Source organism: Silurus meridionalis, chromosome 23 (assembly GCF_014805685.1).
Source record: "Silurus meridionalis isolate SWU-2019-XX chromosome 23, ASM1480568v1, whole genome shotgun sequence".
NCBI classification, from domain to species: domain Eukaryota; kingdom Metazoa; phylum Chordata; class Actinopteri; order Siluriformes; family Siluridae; genus Silurus; species Silurus meridionalis.
In genome coordinates, this window is record NC_060906.1 from 10,508,131 (window position 1) to 10,531,452 (window position 23,322).

The 23,322-nt window shown below is 37.4% G+C and overlaps 1 protein-coding gene across 1 annotated transcript; it reads left to right on the forward strand.

Moving 5' to 3' along the window:
- The first annotated feature begins 21 nt into the window (after positions 1-21).
- oma1 (OMA1 zinc metallopeptidase) lies at positions 22-22,405 on the forward strand. Its single transcript, XM_046836494.1, has 8 exons — positions 22-1,952; positions 7,152-7,380; positions 8,993-9,166; positions 9,578-9,685; positions 10,862-10,990; positions 11,945-12,019; positions 13,781-13,930; positions 20,437-22,405. Exons 1-8 carry the CDS (start codon positions 1,624-1,626, stop codon positions 20,635-20,637), a joined length of 1,395 nt encoding a protein of 464 aa, XP_046692450.1. The 5' UTR covers positions 22-1,623; the 3' UTR covers positions 20,638-22,405.
- The last annotated feature ends 917 nt before the right edge of the window (positions 22,406-23,322 follow it).

Below are 23,322 nucleotides of genomic sequence, written 5' to 3' on the forward strand. Positions count from 1 at the left end.
CATTTGTGCTCTGGACTCTGGATCTGATGAAGACCCCTGAAGAACACTAAACAAACAGGCTTGTAATTTAGATTGATAGAGGTAAATGGTATTACCATGGAAGCCTTTTCACATGACAGTTGACAGGATCTATGGATTTCTGCTTCCAGCACCAAACTCAAACCATCAGGTTTGAGTTTGAGTTTGAGTTCAAAAAGATTTTTAATCAGATTAGATAGCCATTGCACATGTTGGGGTGACAGGCAACGAAATACAGTTAACCAGAAGTGCATTGGTGGTTGTGTAAAATATTTCCATATGTACAGGTTGGTAAGGCTGTGATATATGATGAATATGATAAAGAAATGAATGAATAATATAACTAGTGTATTGTCTTAGGCTCCTCCAGTCCAGTGTTGTTGAATCTCCAACCAATGCAGCTTCAGCTTTCTGTTCTTGGCTGACACAAGTGAACCTTGGCCTGGTCTTCTACTGTTGTAGCCAATTTGCCTTAAGATTTGTAGTGTTGTGCATTTTGAGATGCTTTTCTGCTCACCACAAATGTACCCAGTGGTTGACTTGATGTAGCCTTTCTGCCAGCTCAAGTCAGATCGTTCTTTGTTGACCTTCTTTATCAGTAAAACAGTTACAGAAATAGTCATTTACATCTATGCCATTCAGCAGGCGCCTTTATAGAGAGTCTTACATCTATCCAACTGAGCAGTTACTGGGGTTAAAGGCTTTGCTCAGGAGTATCAGCTTGATATAGTTGGGATTTGAACTCAAGGATCAAGGAAATACTTAAACCAGCATCCAGAAACAATAATCTCGCCATTCAAATAACATTTTAATCCCATTCTGATGACTGAGGTGTACATTACACGGTGGTGACTTGTATCTGAATAACATTGCAATCCTGTATGTGCTTCTATTCAACTTTTCGGCCAGCATTGGTCGTCATTTATTTAGGGATTATAGTCGAAATACGGTATTCCTGAATTAATTATTCTGGTCTGGGTCTCTGGAATAATCCTTTGAAATGGTTTTGTATTAATAAAGACATTATATTGTAGCTAGTTCGCTTCATTATATGAATCTGAATATGAATATGAAAGACTACACAAAAGCAAAGATAAATAGTGTTACTTCCATTATTTAAAAGAAATGCTGTTTTAGTTGTTTGTGCCCATTAGGGATACAGCATTGCACATAGCGAAGGAAAAAAAAAGATTAAGTATAAAATAATTTGTGATAAACCTTCCGGGTGGAACCATATCCACGCGCGCTGTAGCAGAATGGACTGTTTTTGATGTAACGCTTTTCCTGGATGGACAGATGGTTTGGGCAGAAGACGAGTGTAGACTGTAGTGAAACTCTTCAGTGTGACCTGAATGATATTCAGAGAATAAGTCTTTCATATCTGAGGGTTCCCTTCGTAGTTTTGTTGAGTGCGTCAGATTAAAAGAAGAACGTAAATCCCACACCGCCTTTACTTCCTGTTTTATATCAGCTTCATTCTGTAGTATATTATGGTACAACTTTCACTTCTGCCAAACGCGGTTACAAACACATGCTGGCGTTTTCCGCTAAAATACATAGTTGCTGTAGTTTATCAGTCTGTCCACAGTTGACATTCCAGCCAGAATGGCTTTATTTTGCATTCGTTTTGGTCAAAAGTCTCCACTGACGCTCAGTAGACTTCTGTATCAGAGATCAATTCCTCACTCCTGCAGATCCACAAATCCAGGATTCCTCTCTTCTGATTTACGATCAGACGCAAGATTTAGTACAAAATCTCTTATTGATCACAAAAGACTCTCTGTCCATGTCCGGCAGGTTCCTGTCTTCTGTCCTGCATTCAGCGATCATGTGAAGAAGTTTCACACTTCTGAAAAACTTCAGGCGCCTCCTGCAGTGGTGCTGTGGCTGCTGGTTAAACCTCTGCAGAAGATCACAGCCATCATCTTGGGCAGGTGAGACACCTTACACACCAGCATCACTGAAACATTAGAATGCTTTTTTCGCATTATTGCTTGTCTTTATTATGGTTTATAAATGAATCTATTTACAGCAAGTGATTAATGATGCATCGGTGAACACAAAAACAACAACAACAATAATAATAACAATAAAACATTATTACCAGACACCTTTGAAAACACTCAAAGACACTGTAAAATTGAGTGATAATCATAAAAATCAAGACGAGCAACAAACAACAGCTGTTTAACTGTTAAAGTTAAAGTTTTGATGGTATGTAGTGGAAACCAATACCATTCCTGTGAGGTTTTATTGTTGTTGTTTTTTTAGAACTGAAGGCATGCTGTTATAGAAAATAACAGCATGTGGTGTGACACAATGAGTTTCTCTAATCTGATTTTCTTTCTTATTTCATAACAGCATGTCCTGATACTGTTCGTTGTGAGAATAAATGTTGGTCTGCACGATGTTATAAATAGTTGTTCCCTCGTCAGTCTTTCTTTTTTGTATTATCTCTTTTGAAGCTAGTAATACAAAATGAAAATGCAAGTCTTGTGTCATTTTGTCTTTTAGAACAATGTTGAGATATCAAAGCTGACAGGTTTATCTAACTTGGCAAGATCGGCCCAATGTCAGACGTTCATTTGAGTCAAAGTCTGGTGAGAAGTCTGGACCAGTTTAATTTTGTTCATATGCATTTTTTCAGCCACTTAAAAAAACAAATTTGACTTAATATCAGGCATGTTTATGGGTGAAGACTGGGTGCCAGTTATGGTATTGTTAATTTACATTTTTCTATAAGTAGATGTAGCTAATTGTGGGCAAAAGTGAGCAAACTTAGGGAAGTGATTGAAGGAAGCAAAACTAGCAAACATCTAATGCTGTGATGATGTTTACCTCCGTAAGACTGTTTTTTTGTTAATCGTTAGTTCTATTTAGTTAGTTCCCACTATTTGTGAATAATATAAATAAATGTCATTTAAAGTATATAAAAAATATGGTTACCATTTTCCTCACTGTTTCACATCCACAGTGCTATACATCAGTGTTTTTCAACTTTTTTTGAGCCACGGTACACTTTTTTTAATGGAAAAAATCACAAGGCACACCACCAACCAGAAATATAAATAAATGACACTCTGTAGCTTAATACAGTATATATAATGACAATATAGTCTCTCAATTTATTTACTCTCACTCAGTGTGAAATCTGGGCCTGTTTGGATGAACACAGAGCTGATATCCTAGCAGGAATCGAAGAAGAGCTTTCTGTGTTTTTCATCAACAGCTCTCAGTCTCTCTCTGTTTTTAGGTTATATAGCAGTCAGGCTCGAAAAAAATTAACCTCACACAGATTATGTCGTGGAAAATGGAAGCAAAATGCTAGCAAAATATAGGAAATACAGAGCAGAATGGGGAACTCCTTGGCAGCAGTTAGCCAAAAACCGTCCAAAGGTAGTTCATCAAAGCTTAGCTTTAAACCACAATTTTGTCTCAGTTTAGTTAGTTCCTCCTGCTCCTTCAAAGTCATGTCCTTTCCAAAATCTGTTGATGAGCTCTATGGATCCCGAACCATCTTTGTTTTCTTTTGACCTCCACTTATAGTAGGGCCTTCATCTGTATTTGAATTTTGTCCAGGGCCCAGTTTGGAGTTATATTTTTTCCTTTTCAAAAACTTCTCCATCCTGTCACTATTGTCCCGCTAGCCACAATACTACTGCCACCGCTACATGTCGCATACATGCGTCACTAATTCTCTTGTCTCAAAGTACAGTCAATCAACACAGTACAGTCAATTAGCTTACCTGCTGCCACCTACTGATATGGAAGAGTAATACATAATTACTCTGCCAGTGACACAGACACTTGAAAATGGCATATTATTTGCAGGAAATAATGAATTCGTTTAAAAAAATATTTCGACCAATTAGGTAAAATTGGATAATTTCCCACGGTACACCTGACGATCTCTCACGGCACACTAGTTAAAAAACACTGCTATACATATACTTTAACTTATGTAAAAAAAAAAGGATAACTATAAATAGAATTTTATTACAATATTAATCAAATAAACTGCTTTTAATTTCTATATAGGTTTTTCTTGTACAGATTGCTGTCTGAAGCCATTATTATTTTGCCGTATGACAGGACGGATTTCCTTTAAGACCCTGCCCTATTTGAATAGACAGATGATAGCTATTAATAGCTTTGAACAGTGGTGCATATTTACCCTGCAACGGACTGCTGATAACATGTGTTTCCTGCTCTAGTATACTTGGTGTAATCTTTGATTAGCAGGACCACTACGATTAATAACACTGGAAAGGTACAAATCGTAGCTGACCATGGTTCTGAATCCATGAACTCGATGAATGCTGAGGTAGGCTCGAAAGCAGGTCATATTGCTCTCGTGTTAATATAATAAGAATTCCACATTACCAAGCGAGGTAAAAACACGGCTACGCTGTCTATACTACATTTTCGCAGACTAATTGTTGCCTATTTCCACCTGCTCTTTCAATTTCCTCTTTTGTATCATATTAACCAGTCTTATAGAATGAGGCAGTCTCCCACTTATATAACATACAGGTATGGGATGAATGCTCGACTGCCCAGATTCTCATGATAGATCGGGCGCATAATTGCTCAGTATGTTTGCAGTTTACCAGGAGACAGGAAGTTATCCTTTTTATTTAAACACATTCACTATTGTAAGCTTTAAAAAGAAGCGTAAGTGGAATAATTAAATTAAAAACAAAGTTCTATTATACTTACAAAAACATTTTCATTATATTTATCAATGTTTTTTAGTACATACTATTTAATAAATTCTTATACTTTAATGTATTTATTTCTTTGAATATAATTATAGATCTCATTCTCTGTAAGTTGTACACATTGAAAATGAAACGAGCTACAATCAATAGAATCAAACTCTGCCTCCGGTCCCTTTAGAGAACTCTGTCTAACAATCAGCTCTGAAAGAGATGGAACAAGATGAAGCAGAGGAGCCTTGTTCATACACCAACAGCTTCAAACTTCAGGCCCACAACATGGTTACCGGTGGATGCACCAGAAATGTTGGATACTTACGAGAAATAAAGTCAGAATTACGAGAAATAAACTCGAAAAAAGTTGTTATTAGGCGAACTGAACTTAATGTGGCGGAAAATTGCTTCCGTATGATTCAGGCCAAAGAAAACAACAACAACGTTTCCATAGATTTAGGATAATTTTAAACTAAAACATAAAGAAAACATTTATTCTACTGTGCAATAAAATGTACATGGTTCTAAAAAGGAAACAAATGACCTGTTTATTTTAGAAGACCTGACGAATTTTCTCTTGAATATTTAGTATTGCTCTTTAATAAAGAAAGTAGAATACTCCATTTCTAAAATAATCGATAGCAGCAGCCCTAATTAGTATTGACACTGAGGTGTGCCTAGGTTTTAGGACAAGGCCTTGTTAAAGGGGAAAGCCTGCTTTGGCTCTGTGAGAACCCGTTCAGAAAATTATGGATGAGGCTTTTTGGTTGCCTTTTTTTTCTGCAGGATGTAATAGAATGTCTCTAAGCTAGCGTGTAGTGTGTACTTGACCACACAATGTTTTGCTCCCTTGACTCAATATAATAGATTTTTTGTAATGTATTTTTTATAGCATTTCTAACAATAAAATTCTCCCCACCGTAGCTGTGACACAGCCATTCGAAAAACAATACATCATTATAACATTTATGGTGTTTCAACAGTCAAAATGCATTTTTATCAGCATAGTGCATCTGACCCTATTCTGTTGGAAATTAAATGTTGAGCTACAGGAGCTTGTGATGACTGATGGGCTGAAAACCTAATCAGATTTAACCAGTAAATAAACCACACTAGGAGACTCTTGGCACGTGGAGGTTGATCCTTGTGCTATTTGGTTTGCATCATACCTACCCACAGGAGAACAAACGTGACCAGCAAACAAATAGTAACGGACTGCAATACTCACAATTTGCACACATTTCATTACACACGTTTTTCACAACCTTTGCCACAGTCCAAACACTGTAAGCCTCTATTGCTTATTGTAATGCCCCATGTTACCTACCTTAATCCTGCTATGAAAATAGCCATCAATCCTGGCATGGCATTAAAATAACAATTAATAAACAAACAAACAAACAAACAAACAAATGCACCTACAGGAGACACAGAGTGCAGCTCATATATTTTTATATTTTCTAAATAGCATAAATTCCCCAAAAGGGCTATTTAGCTTACTGACTGATATTGACTTTACAGGATCGCAGAAATTAGTAACATGCCATTAGTGTAACAGCAGTATAAAAGTCAAATTTTAAATTGTAATTGAAAATAATCTATTTTCACACCTCAGGGAAGATTGGAAAACTTGCACCTGTGTATTATATGAATTCATATTGTTCTTAAAAAATTAAATATATATATATATATATATATATATATATATATATATATATATATATATATATATATATATATATATATATATTATTGTTCTTTAAATTTTATATATATATATATATATATATATATATATATATATATATATATATATATAAAATTTAAAGAACAATATATATATATATATATATATATATATATATATATATATATATATATATATATATATATATATATACACACAGACACTTCTGCACTCACTTGTAAATAATTTGATCTTTATGCCTCATTATTACTTTTCTCTCCTTTTCTTTCGATTTTTGTATATTGTTTAATATATTGTTTATATATATTTTTAATATTTGCTGTAGTTTGCCTGGAGGCTCACTTAAGAATTTCATTGTACAAACTGTCACTGACAGTGGGGGAAATAATTATTTGAACATATGACAAATAAAATTTTAAACCTAATAGTGTAGTGTGCGAGCTAGTATTAGTGCTAGGCTTATTTATTAGCAGTCATATTTGGAAAAAGAATATAATATAAACATTTAATAATATAATATAAACATTTATTCGTGTTAAAATTTAAATTAAAGACTACTTAGTATTTTGTTTTTGTTTATTTGAATGTGCCTTTCTAATAAGAGCATTAAAATGTATATATCTTATGTGCATCAATATAATTATTGTATTGATCGTTGTTGGAGTTTCTGAGGCTGCAGAAACTGTCTGAAGTTTCTCATCTCTGTTTTGTAGAAGCATCAGGAAATGGTGGAAGGCTTTACCGCCCAAAAAGAAACAGCTCTTTCGGGAGTGGGCATGGCAGCGGCGATGGCATCTGACCGGAGTTAGCACAGTGGTGTTGCTCTTCATGGCGCTTTTCTGCTTTACCCACGTGGAAGAAAGCCCTTTGACTGGGAGAAGCAGATTTCTCGTTTTCAGCAGGGAAAACTTTATTAAACTGAGCGAACATGCTTCAGAAATGGTAGGAGTTTTCTCTTAATTTGTTCTATAGAATAATTGTTAAATTATTACTATTATACTGTTAATCCTGCTTCTATTACTACTACTACAGGTAATACTACTATAGTATTGCTGCTGCGTCTTCTACTAAACCAGGGGTCTTTAAAGTTTTTCAGGTCAAGGACACCTTAGGCGATAGAGACATGGGGCAGGGACCCCGATTTAAAATGTGTCAAACAAAGCCTCTGATATTAATAGAAACCACTCATATTACACTAGTTATATTATGTTAAGACAATTAGAACCCTGTTGTTGTTGTACATGCATCATCGTCTGTATGTTTTCATATCTTTCAAAAAGATTTATTCATCATAACAAACATATATTTTGCAAATCGCAATTTATTAAGTTGTTCACAGTTGTCTTTTGTTTTAATAGATTTGCAGTTTCATACATTTTTCTTTTATTATCCGGTGGACTGTTATACATTTACATGAACTTCAGCTTAAATTTTAATATCGCTTTACATAACATTTTACCTTTGATGTTTTTATCCGTGTAAATTTTTTTTTCAAACAAAACATCGCGCGCACAAGACCCATGTACTAGACTATAGTTACCTCTGTAATACTACTACTATTATTGTCGTGCTGCTACTGCTGTGTCTAATACTATTATATCTAATGCAATTACTGCTGCTACTTCTCTATTACTACACTTCTACTGCTGCTACTTTTCCTCCTCCTCCTACTATAGTACTATAACCACTATAATACTACAACTGCTACTACTTCTACTATAGTACCGCTATACAACTACACCTAGTCCTGTGCTATAACTAATGATGCATTTTTTTATTGTACTACTTCCCCTATAATTCTTGTACTGGCATTGCTATCACTAAACGTCTACTATAGTAAACCATTACTACCAATTAAACTACTTCTCCCATACTACTACTACCACTACTGCTGCCTCTACAACCACTAGATATTAGCTACAGTGCCTGTGAGAAATATGGATGCACCTGGTCTTTTGTGGTTTTTGAGACATATGCATGTTCCTTTTGTTTGTTTGTTATTGAACTTTGAACCTGAAAAAGGTAAAAACACACAAGAGTTGGACACTGAATGAGTGAAAGAAAGATATTTTGGCTCAAACAGAAGAACTTAAAAAAAACAGGGGTAACGTGAGAGGAGATGTACCAGACTGTTTCACCCACACAGTCAAACATGGAGATGGAAGCTTAATGGCTCGGGGTTGTTTTGGAGCAGGAAAGTTTGGAGACTTATTCCCGGGTGAAAGGAATCCTGAACCAAAATGGCTATCGTTCCATACTTCAACACCCTGCAATTCTGTCTGCATTGGAAACGACTTCACCCTAGAACAAGACAATGACCCAAAACAGAAGTCCAAGCTCTGTAAACGTCATTTAGAGAGAAAACAGTCGGCTGGAATGTTCATGGTATTATGGAATGGCCTGCCCAGTCACCACACCTAAATCCTGTTGAACTGCTCTGGGATGAACTGGATAACAAAGTCAGAAAAAACACCTAGAACTAGAAAATAAAACACGTGTGAGCTTTTATTTGTAATATTTATGTGATTTATTTATTTTTTTATCTCCTAACTAGTACTTGGAAGAATTTGAGGATTCACTCATCCCTGAAAATGACCCCAGGCATCAAGTGGTTATGAGAGTGGTCCAACACTTAGCTGATCGAAACCAGGATATTGAAGAGTTTAAATCTGTCCCCTGGACTGTTCATGTGATAGAGAAGCCCATTGCCAATGCGTACGTCATGCCTGTAAGTGACATTGGAAGATAGTGTATAAAATATTGCATAATGATGTTTTGCCCTAAAGCTAGATGTCTTACCATTGTATTAATAAAAAGAAACGTGTGACTATATGGTGAGACTGTACAAATAGTAGAAGAATGTAAAAGTGTGTGTGTGTGTGTGTGTGTGTGTGTGTGTGTGTGTGTGTGTGTGTGTGTGTGTGTGTGTGTGTTGCGGGCATAAGTGACAGTTTTGGCCTTGCTGAGGAAATAATTTAAAAAGAGAAAGAACAAATAAATACATTTTAATTCATATACTACTATACTTTATATGTAAGATATTTAAGGTCTGCACATTGTGATTTTTTTTATTACTAATTATGTCAATGGAAGATCTGAAGGAGGATAATTGGAATGTGTGTGTGCGTGTGTGCAAAAGAATGGGAGGATATTTGTCTTTACAGGAATGCTGGAGCTTGTTGGAGACATCCATCAGCTGAGTATCATCCTGGGGCATGAGATGGCCCATGCTCTGCTCGGACACGCCGTAAGTGCCGCACCTTCATGCCGGCTGTCGTGGAGAAATCCTTCCGAGTAGAATGTAACGCGTAGACACATTAACATCCTCTTGTGATCGTCGCTGTCCCGCTGCGTTCTGTTTAGGAAGGAAAACACCCTCCGTCGAGTCTAAACGGCCTGTTTTATCTCTCTTTTGCTCGCACCAAGTTCCGCTTTCATCTCGGTACAGGCGTTCAATTGAAACGAAGCGAGAGTCTTCTTTAAAAGGCGCTTAGTGTGTTTAGGGGCGCAGTTAAAACATCAGTGTGCCGTTTCAGTGCCATTGCATCACGCTTGGAATTAAATAACGCATAAAGATAAACTAGTCTACATCATCCTGATGATCAGAGATGGAAAAACAGGGATTTAGCAACGTGGTTTTTTTTTTTATTGTAAGATTTTTAAATAATTTTTAATTAATAAATTTATCTTTTCCTAAAAAGACATAAAAAATATTGCAGAATATATAACCCCTTTTCTTCAGCCTATTTAAAGTACTTTATAAAAAACAGAAAAATGTTTGTGTTCTTTTTACACAACTCTGAGGTGTTTGCATAAACTTCTTCACAGAGTCTCAAGTGAAACCATTATGGTTCGTCAAAAAAAAAAAAAAAATCCAATTACAATTCAGCAGTTTCAGCAACGAGTGCGAGTATGTTATAGCCTTGTCAGTCATCTGAAGACTCCAGATCTTTATCTGTCTCTATTAAATGTTTACCTCCGGGCTCTGTGTGACTGTATGAGAGGGTTGGGCAGAGGATATAGAGAGAAAAGAGAGTGGATCTTTATTAGACGAGTGTCATGCTTATCTGCACTGAGATGAATGAGTGAAGTGCATTTTAAGGATTTTGACTGCTGGACTGAAATGAGGAATTGTTTTGACGAGTCCTGCAGGTGATACAAAGCTCTAATGACATCTGCATTGCGGCACATTCCGCTAATGATGTTCGCCCAGGCACTCGGCCTTATTGTTGCATTCATTTTGTTAGAGATCTGGCACAATTACTGATTCATCTGACTAGTCAGCATGGGATGGGTTTTTAATTTTTTGCTTGGCCAAGGTTTTGCATATAACTGGAAAAAATGTATTGTGAAATTTACAATAATGTGCACCATAATCTCTCTTCTCTGTGTGTGTGTGTGTGTGTGTGTGTGTGTTTCACAGGCAGAGCAGGCAAGTTTGTCTCATTTGCTGGATTTGCTCTCCATGATCCTTTTGACAATGATTTGGGCGATCTGTCCTCGAGACAGTCTCGCTTTGTTGGCCCAGTGGATTCAAGGCAAACTTGTCGAGGTGAGACTCGTGTTTTCATGTACTACATCCATTATGTGTTATTATGTGATCTAGTTTTGCATTGAATATTTTCGGGTGAAACTCGAAAGCATATTGAGTCGGCAGTTTTTCCTCCATACTAAATTATTGGACATTGATTAACAGGTTCTTTTGCACAGCACATACTTTGTTTTATACACGAAACACCGCAGTGTTAATAAATCACACGCTTAGCTATAAACTAGACGCTTTTGTCAGGTTCCATTGTCTTCCACGTTCTTTGTTTTTTCCCCCCATAAACTCTGCTTTCTGGTTCTTTAAAAATAAACGGTACAGTGCCACTAATTGTCATTAAAGTGACATCTATGCAATATATACAAATACATATTGCCAAAAGGTTTGTGGACACCTTGTCATAAGTATAGTTTGCTCTCATAATCCCTGTCAGATTTTGATTTTGTGGAGATTTGTGCTCATTTAGACACAAGGGTGTTAGTCAAGTCAGGTACTGATATATGTGAGGCGAGGAGGCCTGGGGTACAGTCAGCGGTTCAATTAATTCCACTGGTGTTCAACAGGGCTTAGGTCAGGACTCTATAGCAGATCTTCCACTTAAACCCATGCAAGGCATATCTTCATGGAGTTTGCTTTGTGCACATTGTCATGCTGGAACAGGTTTGGGTCTCCTAGTTCAAGCGAAGGGAAAATTTCATGCTACTGTATCCAAAGACTGTGTGTACAACTGTGTGCCTACCACACATGACTGGGAAAGTCAGGTGTCCCAAAACTTTTGTAATAGTGTATATTGGAAAATATGGTATTCTTATTTAGGGTAAATTATTTTAGGGTAAAAATCAATATCATACGGCGCAATTAGGTATATCATTGATCTGGCAGTTAAACAACTAATTATAATATTTAATACATGAATAAATGTTGATGATGATCAGTAGACTGACACCAGCTCTGTTTTAGTTCTCGTTAAACAGGCCTTACAGTCGGAAACTGGAGGCAGAGGCTGATCAAGTTGGACTGCAGCTGGCGGCTAAGGTACTTACACACACTTATACAGCCTTCCTAAAGAAACAAATGTTTGTGGACACCTGAGCATAAGATTCGTATGTGCTTTCTAAACATCCCATTCCACATTTGCTCTTATAATAATCTCCACTCTTCTTGGAAGATGTTCCACTAGATATTAATGGAGATTTGTGCTCATTCAGCCACAAAGGTGTTACTGAAGTCAGATACTGATGTATGGTGAGGAGGCCTGGAGTGCGGTCAGTGATCACATTCATCTCAAAGGTGTTTAAGAGGTCAGAGCTCTATAGCAGGCCATTCAAGATCTTCCATTTAAACCCATGTGAATATCATCTTAATGGAGCTGGCTTTGTGCACAGCGGCATTGTCACTCTGGAACAGGATTGGGTTTTGTAGTTCAAGTGAAGAGAAAATGTAATGCTACTGCACCCAAAGACGTCCTATACTATTGTCTCCAAACACACAAATGGCTGGAAGAGCCGGTGTCCTAATACTTTTGTCTATATAGTGTATTTTAATGGGACTGATAGAAAATAATATAAACCGGTTTGCTGCATCATGACACAGAAAACACTCTAACCCTTATCATTACAGACAGTAGATTAGTAGTTTTATGATGAAAACCATATCCACTAGATGGCAGTAGATGGCAGTGTAGTCACACACACGCGACTCTGGCTGGGTAGAGCAGTGTATCCTGTGATGCATGCTGTGCCATCTCGCGCTCTCATAATTCCAGTCCTCAAGCAGATCGGTGGCTTGTTCTTCTTTTTTCTCCCCCCCCCAAAAGGGCAGAGAGTGTGCTGGAAGATGTGTGAATTGATGTGAGACTGAAGGGAAAGCACACTTACACACTGAGGGTGAATGTCAGTGCAGTGTACACGGAGTGTGTAACAGTACACACAACCCAGAGAGGCGATCAGAAAGATGATAGCGTGGCTCCGCCAGCCAGACTCGTTCGGATTCAGTTTAAAAAGTCTGAATGTCCCGTTAAAACATTTGCATCATTCATTCATTTTTTTTTTTTTTAAACCGTAATTCACTTGCACACATCAATTTGGAAAAAGGTAGCTGATCCTTCACTGATTGATTTGTTTGTTTGCTTGTTTATTTTACCACAAACTAAAATCTATTGTGCAGGACATTTGTTGCCAATATCCAACATCGTATTATTTTGGCTTTATGGATGAGATCAAGCAGTTCTTGATGTGGGCTTTTGTAGCTTAGTTAAAATGTAACCTTTGTATTCCTGACCTACTGATCGAAGTTCATGAGTTCAAATCCCAGCAAACATCCACTGTTTGGACCCTTAAGCAAGTACCTAAACCCTTAGCTGCTCAGTTGTATTAATAAGTTTGGCCTGGATAAGGGCATCTGCCAAATGCCATAAATGTCAATGTATATACTGCAAGATCTTATCCATTTTTATAAAACTGTAAAATATATCAAATTTTATTATGTCAGTCCATACAAAACCATTATACACATAATGAAAATAACCAATGTAAACATGATTTCATCATACCAAAGCTAATCTTTTTAGGGGTTAGGTATTATATTATATGCTATAGTGAAGCAGTTTTTTTAATTTTATTTAATATCCACCATTCCGTTACATTCTTTCATACTACCCCCCCAAAAAAGGGGGGTGTCAATAAAAAAATGTAAGAAGTGGTGGTGAAGTGTAGGGTTGTCCAATCTGCTTATTTATAGACATTTTTTATTCATTACAGTATTAATTCTCATTCTCACTCTTTCTTTTTTTCTTAGGCATGTGTGGATGTGAGAGCCGGGCCAGTGGTCTGGCAGAAGATGGAGTTATTTGAGCAAATAGCAGGAGAGCCAACCCTGCCTGAGTGGTGTTCCACTCACCCCTCCCACCGCACCCGCATCTCAAACCTGGACCACCTCGTCCCTGAGGTAACACCACACGTCTCTGCGTACTATCACACAACTCGTGCTTTATAGTATAGACAAACATACACATCTTCCTGGCTTAAACTCCTTTCCCCTTAGTTCTTATAGGATTCAACCAGGGGTTCATCAAGCATAGCCAAAGTTTTGTAATTTAAAAAATATTGTAAAAGTGGTGGAAATCATAAAGCGTTATTAAAGGGGTTATATTTAGGGCCTCCAAGCATCAAAATCAAGTTACACAAGAGAAAGGGATGTAACAATGTTAGAAATGTGTAAAAAATATGCAACTATTGAAGTCAGTTGAGTTGTTGAACCGTTCACGGTATACGTACAAACAGCTGGTTAGCTGAAGCTTTATACTGTGACCTCGCTTTACAGACGCAACAGCAGCAAGCAAGCTGTAGCGTTAAATAGTAGCAAATTTCGCTTTTTAGAAGACTATAAATGAAAGCGGTGAGGTGGTTACAGACAAAACTGTAAGTGTTTGCGGCAAGAAGGCGTTAATATACATAAACAACCATGATGCAGCATATAAAACGTCACCGCAGTGAGAAGCTCCACTCCTCTCTGTCTGCACATAAAGAGCTATTAATAGGCCAGACCATGCTGGCTAGTAGGTTACAAGCCCCACTAGTAGTGGCGAGTGCGAGAGCATCCAGGATCTCAAGGTGTGTTGGTGTTTTCACAGGATTTCGCAGGATAAACACACTGGAGTTTATACGAAGTGATGTATGCCGATGAGGCATAACATTATGACCACCTGCCTAATATTGTGTTGGTTTCCTTTTGCTGCTAAAACAGTTCAGACCCGTCAAAGATTAATAGCATTAACTTCTCCAGCAATTTGAGCTACAGAGGTTCCGTCTGTTGGATCGGACCACACGGACCAGCCTTCACTCCCCACGTGCATCAATGAGCCTCAGCTGCCCATGACCCTGTCACTTTTGATAGATACTGACCACTGCAGACTGGGAAAGCCCACCAGAGCTGCAGTTTTGGAGATGCTCTGACCCAGTCGTCTAGACGTCACAATTTGTCCCTCGTCAAACTCGTTTAAATCCTTACGCTCGGTCATTTTTCCTGCTGTTAACACGTCAACTTTGAGGGTAAAATGTTCACTTGGTGCCTAATAAATCCCTAATTCCGTCTTGCTTCTTCAGAATCCCAGTATATTACACTGCTGCTACTCCGTGATTTTTTTTTTTTGTGTGTGTTATCCCTTTGTTTATATTTCCGCATATTAAGCTGCACCTTAAATCGCCCTGCTTGAATCTTAGACTTCCTGAGCAAAGCAAAAACTCTAGCAAATGTATACTTGAGCTGAATTATGTTTTGAAAATGATCTCAGGATTGCTTTTAATGTATAATACAACATACATTAACCCGGAGGCATCAGAGACTCAAAGCAGTCAGAATCGGGCTGTGCGGCGCTTCCAGGCCTGTCTGAGATTTCCAGACTGGATCCAGACTAACAAGACGTCTGGAGACCACCCTGCTCCTGTGCACCCATTAGTGTTTAAACATGTACACGCCGACACACACACGCAGGGTGTGCGTTTCAGCTCATGCGTGCTTAGCAAGTCCGTGTTTCGTCAGCGCCAGGCGAAATGCTTTGTTAGAGGCTAAATTATTTATTCAGATTTTTCCCGAGACTTTCTTAGTGCTTTGTTTAATGACACACGAGTGTGGCTGTACTCACTGAGGGAGCAGTGGAGGCGTGCTCAGATCGTCTGGCGTGCTTCCAAGAACAAGACATGATGAGATTACTACTACATTCCATTACCATGTTTTAAAATTGTATTCACTTAAAAATAAAGAAGTGTAGCTGTGAAATCAAAAATTAATTCAGATGGGGGAAAAAAACCTGGTTTCCATGGTGTTCCAAAATGAAGTCTACTGGATTACTACTAATTAGCCAATCAGGACAAACATACTGTCTTGTTGCTGGTCAAAATTCTTCCTTATGCACCAACTTTTAGGCGCACGTTATTTCCGAGCTTTGGTCTTTAGAGTGAAATTTTGAGCGAAAATTAGAAAAAGTAGAAGTAGTAAAAGTAGATTAATTAATTTAGCATTGACGGACTGGAGGAAAACCTGAAGCTAACATGGTTTCTTCAGTTCGGTGGCGATAAAACAATTGTTACGACTGTTTAAAATCACTGGATTTTATTTACATGGTGTATGAGATTCATTACCGTAAATCAGCGTAATAGATAGTAACTGGGCGTACTGTGCAGGGCCCGTGGCGGTCAATCAACATACAGCACAACTCAGGGTTTCATGATCATAAATAATGCCTCACCTTTTGCTGAGAAAGCTAATACCGAGCGAATGAATATTTAATAAACCTTCTGGGTCAGATGCATGAATATTCACGATTATTGGGGTGCGTCAAAGAAAACCAACAGTAGGTTGGCGTGGCGGAAAAACGGCACTATAAAACAATTTATACGATGTCATCATTAATTCATTAATTCATTAGCTAGGCCTAAGGGTAAGTAGATATGTAAATATGATGGTAAGTTTGGTGTTCTAGTGTGTGTGGTGGACGAAGTACGATGTACTTAGATATAGAAGGTAAAATATGACTCAAGTAAAAGTGTCCCCTTTAAACTTTCACTTGAGTAAAAGTACAAAAGTATTTACTTTCAAATTTACCTGAGTATCCAAAGTACTATGATTTATTACGGTTTCTACTCTTAATAAAGTCAGTTTATGTGAAAAGACTCTGACTCATTATTATCATTCTGTTAATAGATCAGTGTGCTGAGAGTAACAAACACTGATTGATATCTATTCAAATTATTATGAACCCAGAACCTTCTTCAAGGTCACGGGTGTTGTTCGAGTCAGAAGTTTCTTCAATCATTTATTCCTCTCTAAATGTTCTGCTTGCTTTGTTGAACTGTATGTTGGTGATAAGTAGAAACCACCAAGTGGCAATTAAAACAAGTTTAAAACCGAGCATGTGCTCGACCCTGATTGGTGACCAGCTACGTTCTTTATCCGCTCATAAATAAAAAGAATTGATTTCCCTAAATGTAATTGAGTAAAAAGTTTGACCAAATAGAAATACTTCAGTAAAGTACAAATACATAGAGAGAAAAAAAAACTACTGTAGTACATAAATGAATTACATTTACTTTGTTACTGTCCACCACTGGTGGAAACACTGTCATGTTTGCACTTAGTCAACAAGCCATGGCAACATTTTTGGAACAAGATGAGATTATATACAAAGAATAGTCTGTTCTAATACTTTTATATAAGTACTTTACACTGACTATCTCCTCATCATGGCACCTGTTATTGTGAGGGATTTATTTGCCAACAAGTGAACATTTTATCTTCAAAGTTGACGTGTCAGAAGCAGGAAAAATGGGCGAGCGTAAGGATTTGAGTTTGAGTTTGACGAGGGCCAAATTGTGACATCTAGACGACTGGGTCAGAGCCTCTCCATACTGCAGCTCTTGTGAGATGTTCCTGGTCTGCATGTTAATTACAATCATTACAATGTGATTTAAAATAAATAAATATAAAAAATCACATTGTGTTGCAAATCTAATACAATTACATACAAGTATGTATAAGGAAGATCTTACAATATATGAAAGGGGTTTTGTTTAAATGGCTAGTTTCAAGCTTATTTCTCCTCAGATCTGGGTGTTCCTTTAAAGCAGGAAAGGAGGTTTACATTAATTCCTCGCACTATAAATTCCACATCGAGGAGATGCATACGGCTTTAGACTTTGTTGTTTTCAATCTTGTGCGGCTCAACACAGTTCAAGCTCTGCCTGAAATCGTCAGCAACACCTTCCTTTTTGTTGTCGATGAATCAATATGTAAGTGTGTTTGTGTGTGTAGATGAAGAGCTCAGTATGATGCAGAGAATAAGAGAAAGCACCTGAATGAGTAAGTGTGTGTGTGAGTGAGTTGAATGTGGAGGACACTCATTTACAAGAACATGCACCACTATCTCTCCCGTCACAAGCCACCGGCTCCACGAAATGGCTCTTTAATATATGATGCAAAGTGTTAGAGGTGGCTGGGAAATGTGCTGCATGGGCGTGCGTGTGTGTGTGTGTGTGTGTGTGTGTGTGTGTGTGTGTGTGTGTGTGTGTGTATTAGTCACACGCAGAGGCTTACTTAACCTTCAGTGTGAACCCGAAGCAGTGAGTGAGAGGATTCTGCATGTATACTGGCACTGAGGTGTCTTAAACACTAGGGGAACAGATGGTAAAGATGTTAATTGTCTATCAAGCTTGTGTGTGTTTATACCCTTTCACAATCTTAGTGCACCTGCACCACTCCAGAGTCAAGTGTGTCCTGTCAAAAGACCCCACTTCATTCTCTTCATTCATTTTTTTTTCTTCTTCAATAAAAGAGATGCATCTGTCATGCGCTACTTAATTATGAGTACCACAGTAATCGGTCAGCTTCATTGTTGCTCGTTACAGTAATTCTTTTGGTTAAAACAAAAAAAAGAATAAAAAGTCTCTTCACCCTGTGGAAACTGGAGTGTGTGTAGTGTTTAGAGGTGGTGAGTGGTCTTGGTAAAAATTTTTAGGGGTGTCCTTGACTACGGATTTACATATTCAAATCAGAATGGACAAGTCTTGAATTCAGTCGACTGATAGTCAAATCGTGTGTGTGTCTGTGTGTGTGTGTGTGTGTGTGTGTGTCAGAGAGTTGAGCATGAGTACAGCAAACATTGATGCACCGAAAAAACAATCAAAGATTATGGTACAGAATTAGATAAGAACAGAATATACTTTTACAGAATCTCCCAGACATTGTTAAAATTTTAAATCCCTGCTGCCAAGATGCTCCTCTGTCAGTCATGGATCATGGAAAGTAAAACTTAAATCTGTCACTATCTTTCTCTCTCTCGTAGTAAATACTAGTGATGGGGAAGAAATTTATAGTCAAATACATTAACATTTATTCATTTGCTAAATTTTATTTTGGCATATTGTAACATTTGCTTGAACTGATCTGTATATGTCTGATGCAGAGATGCAAAATTACACACATCCTTCACTCAAGCAGAAGTACAGATACTCATGTTTTAAAAGATTCTGGTAAAAGTTATAATATAAAAGACTACACTTTTTCACTCAAGTAAAGTAAAGAAGTTTGGGCTCTGACATGTACTTAAGTAAAAAGTAGGCATTACTACTACCTGTTTTAGTGTCACACTGGTAACTGGATATATTAATACAAAATAATTTAAAATTGTGTTATCTAATGAATGTATCCAGGCTGAACATCCACTGTATAGAACACAAGCAGAGAAAAGATAATGATGATCAGGAGATCAGGAATGTCTCAGTTCTTAGTCATGTTTACATCACTGACACCCTCTGTTTCATCCATGTTAACCCCATACTTCTTGTTGCCGTCTGTCGCGCTCATTGTTTGCTTCGTAATCTAGCCTACGTCTGTGGTGTGTGAGAGCCAGGAAATGATACACCAGTGGTAGATTGGAAAAGCCGCGCGATGACAAGAAATAGGTTGATGGGCTCTAAAATGGTGCAATGAGAAGAAAAAATATTGATCATGTCACCAAACAGATTAAAATGAAAGTAATGAGTCTGGTGTGAAAATGTAAGAAGTAAAAAGTAGAGATATTTGTGCAGAAAAAATGTAATGAATGAAAGTTAAAAAAGTTGTCCAAAAAATAGTGAAGTACTGATACCAGAAAAATCTACTTAAAGCCATCACATGTGAATTTCACTTTCTCATGCTTAATGCTCAATTGGAGTCATTGTTAAGATTTTATTCTCATTGAAACCCAACCACAATGTTGTTCTTATGTAAAAGCCAGGAATGTTACTTTTCCATGAAAGAACCTTTTTGTTCTTTTTGTAGCAGATCTCTGCATTGCTGCCTTTGCATCTGATTTTCTAAAACAGATATCGGTTCTTCAACCTGACTAGAGGAAACTGAGGGATGTGCTGCTTTAGTGCCATCCTTTGGGTAAATGTTACCCAATAAGCTTTGGATAAGCACTCTTTCATCAAGTGCCTTGAATTCCTTTTAATGGCCTGATCTGCGAGCTCCTTAAATCCGACTCTCTGCCAGGCTAATGAAAAGACTTTGCTGGAGAGCTGCTTTTAAATTTTCTCCCACAGTGCTGCTTTGGAATAAAAATTTGACCTGCTAAAGCATTTCGCTACGTGACCTTATCAAGCACTTCTTTAGCTGTGTTTCAGAACTGGTGCAGTCTAACAGCCTTGCTTACATACCATTCTTTTATTATATAGCTAACTTGTATTCTGGCTCTTGTCCTTTGACCCAGATCGAGGTCAAGGATCAGTCCCATGTACAAATGTTTCCATGAGTCGGACCTTTAGCCTAAGTAGGTTTTGTCAGATTTATATTTTTACGTCTGACACCTTGGTTTTGGTATTAAACTTCCATAAGGTGTGTAATCTACACCGGATTTAGTCGAATGTGAGATCAAAAGTCATGTGTGTCTTGTGTATCCGCTTGTTTTGTTACTCCAGGCTATAGAGCTCCGTGCGAGATGCGGCTGCCCTGCTTTTACTGAACCCGATCCCCGGGTTGTGTTTGCCAAGGTTGCGCAACTGCTCCTGGAGGACAACGAGAACCAAAAAAACAAAGCGAAAGAGTCAAAGGAGAGAGAACGAGCAGAAGGAACCCAGCACACTCTGCTCAGTAAAAAAGACATGGAACCTGCTGCATAAAGACCAAAAACGAATAGAAACCAGAAGGTACATTTGATTTGATTCCGCATACTATTTATCAGTACTATGTATAAGCAAATTTCTCTGTTTGGTTGGTAGTATTAACCCTGTAGATCAGTGTTAGTGCACTGACAATCAGACAGAAATGTACTGTAATATTTATACTGACATATCATCATGAAGTAAACATGAAGATGATGGGTCTGTTTTACCCAAGAAATGTGTGACTTTCTAGCTAATAATATCATATTAAGGTAGCGACTGTAAGCACGGGTTTGATTAGCTTTAATCTTCGGATTAGCAGAATTGCCCCATGCAGATAAAGTTGTAGTTGCCTTAATTTATTTACAAATAAGCCGCTAGCACTGACCTCTCCATGGTGGTTACTGAATTCTGAGGAAATCTAATGGTTTATTTATGCTTTATACATCACAGCAGTTTATCTCTATGCAAACTTATTGTAGTTATCAAATATATCTATGTAAATATATTATGCATAGGACATCTAGGTGCATGTGCTTCAGAGGTGGGAAGTAATGAACTTTCACTCATTACATATTTTTACACTAATATCTGTACTTTTTACTTTATATAAATTCATGTTATGATATATTAGGGGTGTAACCGTGTACGTATTCGTACAGAGATTTTTCAGTACAGGGCTTTTGGTTCAGCGCACATGTTTATCGAATGTAATCCTTTTTACATGCAGAGTTCCCTCAGGAACGTATTAAGTGGCGGACAGCAAGTTTGTTTAGTTTGTCTCGGACTTTGAGCGAATTTTTTTTATTATTAATAAACTTGAAAACACACACAACAATATGCCGGGGTATAAAAAAGAAACTTGAGTTTCTAACGGAAATAAGATCTGTATTGCACATACATGAAAATGCTAAGGAATCTATAGCGTTAGCCGTTAACCAGGAACCATGGATTCTTTAGCGTTTTATGTCCAGCTTTAAGAATTTCTCTTAAAAGGAGAAAATCCTGACAATTCCGCATATCCGAGTGAGTGTATAAATGACGGATAGAAGACAGAGATTTAAGTAGTAGAACTAGTAGATCATTTATTATCTATTATTAAATATTAAACGCAAAACACACACACACACATCTGTTACCAAAATGAGGTCTAACAAATGTAAACTATCTAATAAAATTGTTCCTATTATTGAATTTGATTTAATCAATGTAAATGATTACTCAATTGAATCAATATCAAAATGTGTATTGCATTAATTTGATTGATTCTATTCTGTTTTTATAAAATAATATTTTATATATTGTTTAACCATGTTCACAAATGTTAATAATAATAAACTGCGTTAATAATTAAAAAACAAAACGACAGGCAATTTTATGTTTTGCAAACGCCCCACCCCCCACCCCCATGTGTACCAAAATTAAACTGAACCGTGACTTTAAAAACCGAGGTACATACCGTACTGTGAATTTTGTGTACCGTTACACCCCTAATGTGTGTGTGTGTGTGTGTGTGTGTGTGTGTGTGTGTGTGTGTGTGTGTGTGTGTGTAGAAAAAAAAAATTATTAGTGTGATGCATAGAATTTCTCTTTGATAACTTTGTTTAAAGTAAAAAAAAAAGAACAGGCAATAAATGTACATTTTTGTATCAAATTATTTACATGGAAAGAAAAACTTCTGTCTATTTTCTTTCTTTTAAAGCTGTGAAATATACCTAATGTGCAGGTTGTAGCTCTGGTGAAAGGAAAAGGAATTAAAAAACAATAAACATTTCTATTCTTGCCATTTTCGGCTGAGTGTGGTTATTAAAGTTGACGTGTCTCTTCCTGGGCATTGTGGTAGAGAGGCACCTGTCACAGGAGACTCCCGGGAAGCCCTGCAGTGGCTGCTAATACAGTGCAGGTATCTTGCCAGTGTTTTTTGGTGAAAATTGGTAGCGTGTTCTAAGTGCTTCCTGTACTTTTCAAGCACGGCTATGCTCCCTTGGCCGGCTTTGTTCCCACGGGAGAGCTGAAGCAGAAACTCATTACCAGCTGTAAAATTGTGTAAAGAACATCAAGATGCTTGCTGTCACCCACAAAGTCAATTAGAACGAGGAGAGGAGAATAGAGGCCTGGAGGGAGATTATAAGGAGATGCGAGAAAGCTGGAAAAAGAGGTGTGGATTTTTAGGTGGAGATTTGAATGTTCATCATACAGACCTTGCAGAAGAGCTTATGGCATGTATTGGCTTCATACTTTTGATTGAACGTTCCTCAAAGAACTATCTTTGGACTGATTGATCCCAAGTATTGAAATGAATTGTGTGTGCCAAAGGAAGGAAGTTCATACAGTGGTGTGAAAAAGTGTTTGAAAGTAAAAAAAAATATGGCCCTGTGTGAAAAAGTGTTTGCCCCCCTGTTAAAACTGTGGTTTATCACACCTGAGTTCAATTTCTCTACACACCCAGGCTTAATTACTGCTACACTTGTTCACAATTAAGAAATCTCTTAAATAGGATTGCCTCAGTTAAGGTCAGTGTTCATGACTCCACCATAAGAAAGATACTGGGCAAAAATGGTCTGCATGGCAGAGTTCCAAGACGAAAACCGCTGCTGAGCAAAAAGAACATAAAGACTCGTCTCAGTTTTACCAGCAAAAATCTTGATGATCCCCAAGACTTTTGGGGAAAATACTGTAATAAATGCGGACTGATGAAACAAA